This window comes from Cygnus olor, chromosome 14 (assembly GCF_009769625.2).
Source record: "Cygnus olor isolate bCygOlo1 chromosome 14, bCygOlo1.pri.v2, whole genome shotgun sequence".
NCBI classification, from domain to species: domain Eukaryota; kingdom Metazoa; phylum Chordata; class Aves; order Anseriformes; family Anatidae; genus Cygnus; species Cygnus olor.
This window is the reverse complement of record NC_049182.1, coordinates 8777995-8790607: the sequence shown is the minus strand read 5'-3', so window position 1 is coordinate 8790607 and position 12613 is coordinate 8777995. Positions and strand designations below refer to the sequence as shown.

Below are 12613 nucleotides of genomic sequence, written 5' to 3'. Positions count from 1 at the left end.
CAGACCTAACCCGAACAACTCACAGACTACCCACCCCAAAGCGGGGCTGGGGGCGTCCCACTCCCATCTCCTCCAGGTGACACTGCCCGGGGGGGGGGGGGGGCGAGCAGGGATTTTTACCTTATCGCTTGCTCCAGCACCGCACAGGGCTGTGCCGGGGGAGGCGGCACAGCGAGCTCCCTTCCACGGCGAGAGCCCGCGTGGGCGGCGCCCCCCCCCCCCCCGCGGCAGCAGCCACCCGCCGGGGGAGCGGCTCCGAAGCGAACCGAGGGGGCACCGGGGGGTCGTGCGGGGACCCCTGCCGAGAGGTGCGGGCAAGGCAGCGCGGGCAGGGCTGCCTTTTATTATTATTATTGTTATTATGATGATGATTATTTTCTTGTTTCCCCTAGGAAAACAAACCACCTCCAAGCGGACTTTTCCCCCGAGCCGTCCCGTTGGGAAGCGGTGCGCTCCCATCGCGCCCTGCCCGGGGATGGAGACAGGGAGAGGGATGGCCGATGGGGGGGGATGCGGAGGGGCTGGGGAGGGGCGGTTTGCAGCTGGGGAAGGTGCCGGGACAGGGGACGGGGGTGCCCCGGGGGGGGCCGCTCCGTGCCTCGCTCGGGCACCGCCGGCTTTGGGCGGGGGGTCCCGGGGTGGGGGGCAGTGGGGGGGGGGGCTGTGTCCCTCTTGTGTGTCCCCCCCGACTCCCCCCGGGTGTCCCAGCGCCGGTACCCGGCAGCGGGGGGGAGCCCGGCCGGCAGCGCCGCCGCCTCCTCGCTGAACAAAGGCGCGATCGCGTCTGTGTTAATTACGGCCCCCCCCCCCCCCGGGGGTGGGGGGGGTGGGGGGGGCGCGGGGCAACTTTCCCCCGGGCCGTGCGGGCTGGGCGGGAGGGGGCGTGGCTATGCTAACGAAGGGGGGCGTGTCCTCGCCCCCGCGGCTGCACCTCGCGGGCGGCCATTGGTTGAAGGGAAAGGGAGGGAGGGCGGAGAGGTGACGCGATGCAAATGAGGAGGGGGCGTGTCTCCCCCAGGCCCCGCCCCCCGGGCGCCGGGGCTGCGGGGCTCGTGTCGGGCGGCGGGGCCAGTCAAAGTGGCTCCCATAGGGAGAGGCGGCGGGTCCGGGCCGGCGCTGCGGGAGAGGGAGGGAGGGGGCGCGGGCACCGGGAGCCCCAGGGTCTCCCTCCGTCCGTCCGTCCGTCCGTCCGTCCGTCCGTCCGTGCCGCCGCGGGTGCGCCCCTCTCGCTCCCTTCCCGGCGTGCGCCCGGCTCCGGCAAGTCGCTTCCTGCGCTGCTGAAGGAGGGAGGAGAGAGCGCTTCGGCTGGGAGAGAAGAGAAGAAAAGAGGGAGAAAAGAAAGAAAGAAAAGAGAGAGGGGGAAAGGAGAGGGAGAGAGAGGGGGGGAAAACTTGCCTCTCTTGTCACTGGAAAATGACACTTGATGTAGCAGAGCCTGCCGCAGCTCCCGTCCGTCCTATTGTTTCTTAAACTGCCAGCCGAGATTTTTTTTTCTTTTTTTTTTTTTTTTTTCCTCTTTGCCTGCTGCCATCCGAGGGGTGTCTTCATACAAAAGGGACTTCAAGTACTCCTCCAGCTTGTGAGCGCTGCAGCCAGCCCCCAGCACCCCGCAAGCCCCTCCAAGCACCCAAACAAACTGCACACGCAGCAAACAGCAGCAACAAAACCGGGCTCTGATTGCCTCTGGATTTTTTTTTTTTTTTTAATGTGCGTGCCTGTGTTTGCTTTCTCTGACCTGCTTTGATTCCCGAGATCAGCTGCAGAGAGAGAAAGAGAGAGAGAAACAAAATCACACATAACAGTCCGCCTGGCGATTTCATCACTATATATATATATATTTTTTTTTTTCGAGTAAAGAAGGAAGATTTGCGCTCTTGTTTCTGATTCATGTTTGGGATTCAGGAAAGCATCCAGCGGAGTGGGAGCAGCATGAAGGAAGAGCCCCTCGGCGCGGGGATGAACGCGGTGCGGACGTGGATGCAGGGAGCCGGCGTCCTGGACGCCAGCACGGCCGCTCAGAGGTAGGCAGGCTCCGCGCCCGCGCCCCGCTCCGCACCCCGGGGCTCCTGCAGCGCTGCTTCCCCCGGGCATCGCCTTTCCCCCCCCCCAGCACCACCAAAAAGCCGGCTCCGGAGCTCTGCTGCCAGCAGGGAGTCGCGCGTAGATGCGGCTAGTTAAATATTTCTCCCTCTCGTCCCGTAGGAAGGACTTATTTTATTAAAAAAAAAATCAGCATCGTAACAATAAAGGAAGCGGCGAGTCCTGCTAGGTAGGGATAGATAGGTTTTAATCTCTCGAGCCTCTTGTGTTCGCGCGGAGGAAGGAGTTTTCAAAACTATGTTTGCTGCTGATTTAGTCTTAAGATCTCCAAATGACACTTTCCTCCTCCGATAAGCCCCGAGTTGTGCACGAAAGTCTCCAAAATATATTTCTTTACTTCTCTTTCTTATCCTCGTCAGCATCAGCAGCTTCCCTCCTTTTCCCCCGATAAGCGGGGAGTTTTGCGAAGCTTTCTCGAGGAGAAATTAAATTCGAAGCCTCTTTGTAAAACCACTGCCACTTATCTTAGATTTCTAAAAAAGAAATCCCTTCAACCGGGAGGTGGATTTGGCGGAGCTGCACCCAGCCTCGCCTTCTCTCTCGTTTCTCCTTCTCCCCATCCTCTTCCCCGGGAAAAATAAAAACCGATGCCGGAATCGCAGCCTGAGCCCTGGAGCCGGCAGCAGCCCAGAAGTTTGGTGTTGACATCTCCCGGTGTCTCCCACCTCGCCCCGCACCCCTCCCTTTGGAGCCCTCTAAGGAAGGGAAAGTTGTGCAGGGACAACCCTGAAATATTTCAAGTTGTCTCCTCGGCTGCCCTCGCGGTGTTTACCCACCACTCCGGCGAGGGGAGGAAAGGCTCAGCAGGACTGAAACTGAAAGATAAGGCACATGGGCGCTCCGGTGACAGCTTCGAGCCGACTTTGAGAAGTGGCAGGAGCATGCCGCTCCGCGGGGCAACGCACCGCCGGGGCTGAGCGCTCCCCGCCATGCAGGGCCGGCTGCGAGCCGCCACGGCCCCCGGGGAGGGTTGGTGGGTGCCGGCTGGGGGTGCCGGGGGGGCTGCTCGGGGCTCCGGGCTGCCCGCAGGGCGGGATGGGGTCGGGGCCGTGCCGCGCTCCCGGCCCCGAGGGGCTGCGACGTGGCCGCGCTGGAGCATCACTTTGCCCCGGCCCGGAGGGAAGAGCCCTGGGGGGGTCAGGGGGGGATGCTCGGTCCCCGGGGGAACCCAAGGGGGTCCCGCAGGGCCCCTGCGGGGGAAGGCAATGGGCCGGGAGCGGGCCGGGGGGCGTGAGGCCGCGCCGTCGGGGCTGCCGCTAACCCGGCTCTTTGTGGTCCCAGCGGAGTGGGTCTGGCCCGGGCTCACTTCGAGAAGCAGCCTCCTTCCAACCTGAGGAAATCCAACTTTTTCCACTTCGTCCTGGCTCTGTACGACCGGCAGGGGCAGCCCGTGGAGATCGAGCGCACCGCCTTCGTGGGCTTCGTGGAGAAGGAGAAGGTGAGTAGCCCGGGGCCCCGTGGGGAGCCGGCCGCCTCTCCCGGGCCCTCCCCGTTCCGTTCCCCCGGGACCTCGGCACCGGCTCGTCCCGGGAGCCTCCGCCGCCTCCCGGTCGCCTCGCTCTCCCCTCGGCCCAGAGGGCAGCCGGGGGGGTCTCCTCTTATCTCCCCATGTGCCCGGGGCAGGGGAAGGAGCCGAGAGCTGCCTCGTCCAGCCCCGGGGCTGCCCGGCACCCAAGCGCTGGTGAAACTTCCCGCGATGTATTTATTATTTCTCTCCCCCCCTTTCCCCATCTCCCTTGTCTTCTTCGAATTCAGGAAGCTAACAGCGAAAAGACCAACAACGGGATCCACTACCGCCTGCAGCTGCTCTACAGCAACGGTAAGGGCTGGGAGCCCCCGGGGGCAGCCCCGACACCGCCACCTCGGGGAACCCGGGCTGCAAAACCCCACGGGGACCCGGGGAGCCGCCGTCCCGGCTCCCTCCGCTCCGCGCATCCCCCCTCCCTGTGCCCGGCTGGGGCGGGGGGCTCCGGCCGGGACCCCCGACGGCTCCGAGCCCTCGGGCGAGCCCCGGAGCGGTCCCACCGCCGCCGGCCGGCTCCGCTCCTCACTCCTCTGCCTTGTTTCAGGGATCAGGACGGAGCAGGATTTCTACGTTCGCCTCATCGACTCCATGACCAAGCAGGTGGGTGCTGCGGGGGCGGCCGGCGGGGCTCGGCGGGGCGGCCCGAGGAGGCGAAAAACCCTCCCCCGGTGCTGAACGGTGCGGAGCGGCTCCTCCCTGGATTGTAAAGGGGCTGCCCGAGCTCCCCGCTCCGCACCCGAGCAGCGCCGGGGGTTTTAGGGCCGGGCTGGGGGGGGGCCCGGGCCCGACCCCGACGGCGGGGCTGCGGGGCAGGCGAGGAGAGTCCCCGCGGGGAGCAGCCCGGAGCCGGGCTGTGGGGGAAGCTCCGCAAAAAAAAAAACCCTGGCGGCTCTCCAGCCGGCCCGAGCCGGGGGCTGTTTAGCCGCTTAATTGTCAGAATTAACCTCCCGGCCCCCCCCTCCCCTTTCCCCAGCCCACCAAGCGCTGGGAGCACAAGCCGCTGCTCGGGCGCCGGGGCTCGGATTTGCCTTTGCTTCAGTTGCGCTGGGGCTCGGGTGTAAAGGAGGAGCGATGAGATCGGGGCGGATTTGCATGTCGGAAGAGCCCCCCGAAAAGCTGCGCGGGGAGCGGCGAGCGCCTTGGGCGGCTTCGAGCAGGGCTGTAGGGCAGCAGTGCTTGTAAATGGATTAACCCGAATTTGGAGCTTGCTCTTTAGCTTTCCAGAGTAATAACGTGCGCGTCTACCTGTAAAAAACCCCACACTTTTCGGTATGAAAGCAGGGTTTTTACAAAGGGACTGTCTGAACAAATCGATTCTCCCTTCTTTTTTAAAAAAAACGTTGCTCTAGCTTTCCCTTCTGCTTCAGTCAGAATCTTTTTGCCTTGTAATGCATTTCTTTTAAATAGTGGGGACGTTTTTAAACCCTTTTATCCTTAAGATGTGTTGTTTTCCTAAATCTGTTCTGCTTGTAAAAAAAAATTTCTTAAATTTTATTTCATCTAAGAAAAAGGAAAACAATAAGCTTTTTTTTTTTTTTTCACCGATACAAAGTAAATCTCTGTATGTTCAAACCCAGTTGTCTGCAGGGGAAAAAAACTCCTGGCTTCTACTTGGCTTTCTTTTTCTACAGCAAAACGTAAAGCTCCAAGGGCTAAGTTTGTTTTAGAAAACTCTCTTTGATGGTCCCAAAACATCTTTTCCTGCTATTGAAGACCGTCTTTCAACAGAGAGGGGAAAAAAAGGAGGGGGGGGGGAAACTTGGATGAATTTTACTGGACAGTCCACTATGCATCTGAACTCTGTTAAACCATACACTTCCAAACAGAGCCCATTCCCTGTAGGAATTAAAACAGCAGCAATAAACCCTTTTCCACAGCAAGCCTTGGAAAGTGTTTGCTGCCGTTCCTTGTTTTTCAGGCACGGATAGGTTAGTTTGTCTTAAAAGTAACAAAATCTTTCTGATATGTGAACTCTCTTTAGTTCTTTTGGAGCTTGGGTATTTCACTGCAGACCATATGAGAGAGACCATCAATAAATATTATCTTTAAATAGCTTTCCTATCATTACGGAAATGCAAAAGCCTCTGTTCATAATCCTGTTGAAAACAGATCCCTGAACTCACGTAGAGCAATGGTTTCAAAATAATTTTCTTAACAAAGGCATCTTGCATATGAAGAGTTCATCCTAAGGCACTGTTTGACCTCTTGGTCTCTCATTATTATCAAGTCATCAGAGGGTCTTTGGAGAGAAAGGGGGAAAGAAACCCCGAGATACAGTTTATTTGTAAAACATACCATGTAGCTTTAAAGCACATTCACAATGAAAAAAAAATCTGTCTGATTTCAGGAAGTCTTACAAAAACAAAGTTAGTACAAATTAAAGATTTTGGGTAAAGTGTAAGGGAGTTGAGAAGCGAGGATTTGAGAACAAAAGCTCTCTGAACTTATATTAGAAAGCAGGGAGCGAAGGGATGTTTTAAACAAACATTAGTTTCACAAATATAATTTCTTTAGGCATGTCTATAATTGCTTGTGAAAAATAGGGCATTGTCATGTCAAAACTGTGACATGTGCCTGTCCGTATTTTTTGGGGAGCCAGGGGCTAAAATCCCCTCCTGTCTTCTTTTTTTTTTTTTTTTTCTTTCCTTCTTTTTTAAAAGTGAAATTATTTCAGAGTTGTGATCGCTTCGGTTACTGAATGCTTATTAGGAAGTGAAGTACAACACATGAGAGAAGCTCACCCAAATGTTGAATGTATCATTTATATTTTACGACAGTGAATTATATAGAAGAATCTCAAGTAACTTTCAAATCATCAAACTGTAATTAAATATTGCAAAGACTGTCTGAAAATTCTTTAATTTTTAATGAAAGTTAAATATATATTGTCAGCCTACTTGAAGGTGTAGTATTTTAGTTCATGACGCTCAGAACAAATTGGATAATGAAATGATTACTTTTAAATGAAACTGTTGCAGAAGCATACATGTTTCAGCTGGCAAGTAGCTTCTCAATACTCACACACGCACATTCACACACTCAATAATTGTGAATTCCCAGACTGAAATTACAGCTACTCTGAGGTTTTTGGTGGCAAATTAAAAATCCCACAGAAGCAAAGCTTGAATGAGTTAGGTTCCCCAGATCGTACAGGAAAGTATCTGTGGCTCTTTCCTTATAGTATGAATATATATATATATATATATATATATGGACATATCAGATTTAACTATATTCTCTTTGTCTCACAATTATAAATTGCAAAGTTTTGCACAGCTGCGGATTATTATGTTAGGTAAGATAAAATAAAATCTATTCTGCAAATCAGACCTAGCTTTCTCTGTGTTGGACCACTCGTAGATTTAACTTAAATGTCCCATTAGCAGCATGCATTATATCAGCAGGTAGACAGGCAGGGCTGCACTGTGCTGGATGCTGTGTGTGTAATAAATAGTAGATATTCCTTGTTCTATGGAGTTCTTGATCTGAATAAATCAGGATTTATCATTGTTCGTGTGGCTATGCCCAACTAAGAAACTAATCCACGAGCCTTGCCATAGGTGTAGCACGGGGAGGGCTGTGTGCTGCCGCCTGTGTACGTTTTCTCCCGGCTGCGATGCACTATGGGAAGCGGGGCTGGGTAGTGGCGTTACTGAACTAACCACAAATTTTGTCACCGACTACATCCCAGGGCAGGTCTAGGGCGTAGGTATTAACTATGCATGCGCTCCCTCAAAACACGAGCTTTTGTTGCACGCGTGCTCCTTGGTGGTCTGGGCTGTGGGACTTCTGAACGGGAAACTCGGGCAGGACTGGGCTCAAAATGCATCGTTTCCAGTTATATCCCGGGTAACGTGCTTGGCCTTTGGTGGTGGCCCCAGAGAAGTGCTGGGTACGATGGTAATTGCCTGCCTTTGAGGAGTCTTGCTCTGACTCTAAAATGCATGCCCGTCATTTTAAAATTGTAAATACTGCGCATAAATCGTTTATGTTGGGGGAAGTTCTCTTCAGTTAGGGTAACAACACTCAGCGTCAATGCTGTCTTAATTAAATTTTCTTTTATGTTATCTTGGCACCTCATTTTATGTTGGGTTCACATTCCTAATGCGTTCAAAACCCCGTAGGATCCCAAACTTTATAGCTGTTGCTATCCGTAAACCGGCAGCTTCTACTGCAGTAGGTCTGGCGTTAACAATGATGCATTTTGAAATTGCCTGCAAAATGTGAAATATGTCTGCTCAAATAAAAGCAGAGTTTTTAGGCAAGTCTGAGGATTTTAATATATTTACAGAGAAGAGATGCCTTCCACTTCTTCAGCTGTATTTTCATAAAGTTGAGATATTTCACTATTAGGAAAGATGGAGGAAATAAATCTGACATACTTGTTCCCCACCCATTTTTCCTTCAGCCTTTCTCATTCATAAGATATAACGGATGGTAATATGGCTCAGGCATCTTAAAAATCATAAGTTTTGCAAGATAGTTATTGTCTATTGTTGAGAACCCTCATGAGTCAAAAATCCTTCCTTCAGACTTGAGCTCTGTTTATGTTTTGCTTTTTTTCAGTACTGTAACTCTGGATGCAAATGGTTTTTCTGTTGCTTTCGCTATGATATTCTCTGATGTATGCAGATATTTGATCAGCTCTCTATTCTGTGCATAGCCTGGCCCTTCTCTGGCAGCTACACGCATGGGAAAAAAATGTTATCAATAAGTTCAGAGGAGCCTCAGCAGACTCAGAGAAATTTCACACAAACATAAAACAAAACCTAACCCCTGTGACGGGGAAAGTTTACATTGCGCCAGATTTTAGCAGCTTTCTTGTTCCTTTGGTGAGATGTCAGAAGCGCAGGTGATTTTAATTTTCTTGTACAGAGAGGAACGGAGAAGTTTGGAATTTGCATGCATGATCAGGACCTGTGTTTGGGAAAATGTAAACTCATCACAGTGGAAAATGTGTTGTTTGGAGTCTGAGGGTGAAAACAAAGCTGAGGATTTTGGAGAGACTGCCTGAGCCAGATGGCCTGGTGCATTCCCAGTCTGGCAGCCCAACTGCTCCCTCCTGTATAATATACAGCCATTTGTTCTGGGATATTTACGCTAGAGCTGTTTCCATGTGAATGTTTGAAAACCATTAAAAATGAACATATTAGGAGAGATAAATTTATTTAATTTGTGTGAATACGTCGATAAGCAGGCTGTGTATCAAAGGCAGGGGGAGACCGGATAAAATAATTAGATGCTACTGAATTGTGCGCTGAGACGCAGCACGAACTAAATGTCCTCTCCTGGGGACCCAGTGCTGTGCTGCTTGTCCGGCATAAACCGTACTGGGAAGAGTAGAAATTCTGCCTGGGCGAGGAGTGAAAAACTTGGGTAATTAGGGGTTAAGCACTCGAAGCCAAATAAATGCAATGCACTGAATTTGCAGCGTTCTCTGTGTAGATATATAGCGGATACAAGCCTAATCCTCGCTGGGTGAAATCCTGGCCCATCTGAAGTCAATTGCAAAACTCCTATTGAATTCGGTGGGGCCAGGATTTTATTTTCTCTCTGTGTGTATGTCTGTATACGTCACTGCAAATCATTTTAGTTCTGTTTTGAAAAGACCCTCATTCTAATGAGTGTTTTTTTTTTCCTCCTTTATTTCAGTAAAGGAGATAGTTTGTTTTGCGAAACAGATGAGGAATTTGAAAGCGAGTGGATTTAGATGCGTGCTGGTGATTTCTCTCATTCTCTCCCTCTTTTAAAATCAAGGCTGTGACATAACTGAATACTATAATGGCCATGAGCTCAGTCCTTCAAGCTTGTTTCTCATCCAGCTCAGAGAGCAGGATTGCCTGACTGGCAACTTGACGCTACGAGGCGATTCTGCCCACAGTTGTACCAGCATAAATCTGGATTTATTCAGGAATAGCTAAGGATGGAATCGGCCTTTATATTTTTCCAACTTACTCATCAACTATTTTACTGCTTTATCCTGCCGTCTTTACTTGCAAAAAACTGGTTTAAATGAGAACTGTAGTCTTGGCTTTTATATTACCCCCCTCCCCTTTATTTTATTTTTTATGAACTCTCACTGAAAAGTTTTTCAAATTGTTGGATGCACTTGTCTAGAAATGACTGGGATGTGCTCAATTTAGTAATTTTTATGTGCTGGCAAGTAGTGAATTGCATTTGATTTAACTTTTTTTTTTTTTTTTTTTTTTTTTAAATGCAGCTTTATTTAAATGGAAGTGAGGAGTCTTATATTTCAACATTAGTTTTTCAGGGCCTGATTTTGAAATCCATTTGTGCATGAGCGATCGTTACTCACTGGGGCTTCTTGTAGAAAGGTTACTTATGTGAGTAATGGTTTACAAATGTAAGCTGAGTTTTGCAGGGAAATATTTAAGTTCAGGAGAAGAAAATCTATTTCAAAATGCTTAGGGGATGCACCGAGTCAAAACTACAAGAAGTAAACAAAAAGGAAAAACAAAATCTATAATTTTCATTTCCTTTGCTGGTGTTTTGTTGTGCAACTCTGATGTGTATTTGCAGGCTTATTTTTAGCTCTACTGTGGTCTAAGTTTATACACTGTAACTTTCACTTTATCTCTTATTAATGTGATCCCTATTTGACAAAATTGCGATGATGTTCGTGCGGCGGGGACTCCTGCCACAGTCAGCCTGCGTCAAAGCCTGAACGTTAATTAAAAAAAAAAAAATCAGATTGCTTTGTTAAAATAGTATCTTTTCAAATCTTAAAGTTAAATATTTTCACAACGGTAACATCGTAGACCCTTCCTGTAAAAATACTTCTGGCAGCTATAAAGATGTGAAACTTCAGCAGTTCCTGTTTCCCTTTTGCAACTAATTGTAGAATCAGTGTTTTAGAGCAGCGCAGTTTGAAAGGCGGTAGAGGGTCTGTAACGCTCTCAGGGAGTCATTCACGGGAGTAAACAGCTGGTGCTTTGCACACCCATTTGCACAAGCAAATTGGGAAATAGGAATGGGAGTTGGGGATGAGAAGTGAACTCGGCAATTCCTCCTGCTTCCTAAAATTCCCCAGAAATTCCTGGTGGAATAGGATGTATGGAAGGACCTGCACTTAACAGTGAGAAACCGCGGTGTGCATCGGTGCAATATTAGTAGTCAAATGCAAACAAAGTGAAAAGCAAATCCTTAACGTAGACGAAGGCTGAAGAATGTCATGCACGCAAAGAAGGGATCACTGACGTTAAACACAACAGACAAGGTGATTATGTACCACAGTGTTGACTCTGCCCGCTCATTATTGCTATTTAGTTGAGTTATTTAAGCGGGTACCTGGAGGTTAAGTAAGCATAGCAGCAGGAAGAGAAGGGGAAGAGAGAGAGGAGGGGAGAAAAGAAAGTAGGTTTTGTGTTCTGCTTGGTCATTTCTACTGTTGGCTTGAATTCACTGGCAATAAGGTAACCCAGGCTGGGCAAATTTATTTTAAGGTTTGAAATTCTAAGAAGGGGGAGCCAAGCCCAGCAGTCCTCTCTTGGGCACCATCTCATGCTGTGCCAGGCGAGGGGGGACCGGAGGTGTTCGTCTCCACTAAAGGCCTCAGAAGCAGATCTGCTCTGCGTTCTCAGAAGCAGATTATTCTTTGATTATTTGTTGATTAGGTCCAACAAGAGCCCTAAGCTTGGCCTGTACCTGGCCGGTCCCACTGCCAGGTACAACCTGGTCTGGGGTTTTCTGGAGTCTTTGCAGTGTCTCTGCTGATCCCGCTGTTGTCAGCTGATTCCTTTGGTTCCCTGGTTTTGGCTAGAATCTTCATCCCATCTTCTCTTTTAAGGCATGGAAATACAGATCTTCTGAATTTGTCCCAATTCCTGACGTACATCCCCATGCACGTCTGTACGGGCATCTTCCAAACCAGCTGTAGCCCCTGGGCACTGCTGGGAAAGCATCCCTATGTGCTTCATCCAGCAGCCGCCAGGGAAGCGAGGTCCCAGCGTGGGTCAGGGCTTTTACTGGTGGCTGTGCTGTGAGGGCTTTGCATGTGTCCTACAGCCACATTTGTGTCCCCTGCATGTGCTGGGTTCACAGCTTGTGTCCCTCTCTGGTTGGACTGAGGGCAAAAGCTGGTGATGCTCTGTACCGGTGCAATGGCACCAGAGCTCTCTGTTCTATCTCATCAGCAGCAAAATTATACTGGCTCCCAGGTTGTGGGTAAATGCACGCAGCAAAACTGAAAGGGAAGGATTTAAATTAGCAGAGACAACACGGAGCCATTCCTGGTATTGTTTATAGAATTGCTAAATCATTTTATAATTCATATGATTAAGATTGAGCATTACTAATATCATGGTGTTAAAAATCAGCTCATGCCTCTTCAGATTTGTGTGTCCTGGGAATCATGCCTCCATTGTAGGTACGACACCTCTTACCCTTAGCAGGTTATATTTGCAAGGACTGGGAAAGCAGTTCACATGATCTCACTTCATTATGTATCAAGATACTAATGAGAAAAAAATAAGGTATTTTCCACACTTCCTTATCAGAACTGTCTCATCCCATAAAATATATTTCCTCCATATAACCTACTTTTTTTTTTTTTTTAACTTTCGAAAACTAATTTAATGTTAGCTTTAAGGATACCCATATCAGATGTCATTTTACCTGCAGGGTTTGTTTCCCCGATTTCTTCTTCCTAAGTCTGTGTTTTAGAGGCTGGCAGGGTCCCACTACGGGCTGAGGGCAGGACTGACGCTGGGAAGCAGGCTCATTGATCTGATCCCAGCTGTGCACTGGCACCCTGAAAGATTCAGGAACCTCAGTGCCATCAAAAGTTGCTGTTGCAAAGGCAATTTCTTTTCTGTCTTGATTTGCTGCTGGAGGCAATGGGACAACCTGGAGCAGATACTGCCCAGCTGCTGGTATTTTGGGGGTGAATCAGCAGTGACAAGCCAGGGCTGTGTGTGTGTGTGGGCAGAAAGCAAAACTCTGTCCCAATCAGATGGAAACTCTCTAGAG

The 12613-nt window shown here is 50.0% G+C and overlaps 1 protein-coding gene across 17 annotated transcripts in view; it reads left to right on the top strand.

The window, feature by feature from the left end:
- The first annotated feature begins 1020 nt into the window (after positions 1 to 1020).
- The window catches only part of EBF1 (EBF transcription factor 1), a 312571-nt gene continuing 300978 nt past the window's right edge, over positions 1021 to 12613 (top strand). For 4 of the 17 annotated variants that reach the window (XM_040573756.1, XM_040573755.1, XM_040573754.1 and 1 more), the window contains exons 1-4: positions 1021 to 2021; positions 3382 to 3538; positions 3856 to 3919; positions 4170 to 4225. In XM_040573756.1, the coding sequence (XP_040429690.1) occupies positions 1888 to 2021; positions 3382 to 3538; positions 3856 to 3919; positions 4170 to 4225 (411 nt within the window). In that variant the 5' untranslated portion in view covers positions 1021 to 1887. Of the gene's footprint in view, positions 2022 to 2697; positions 3074 to 3381; positions 3539 to 3855; positions 3920 to 4169; positions 4226 to 12613 lie in introns of those variants that run through there. The other 13 variants (XM_040573757.1, XM_040573766.1, XM_040573770.1 and 10 more) reach the window with 7 other exon arrangements.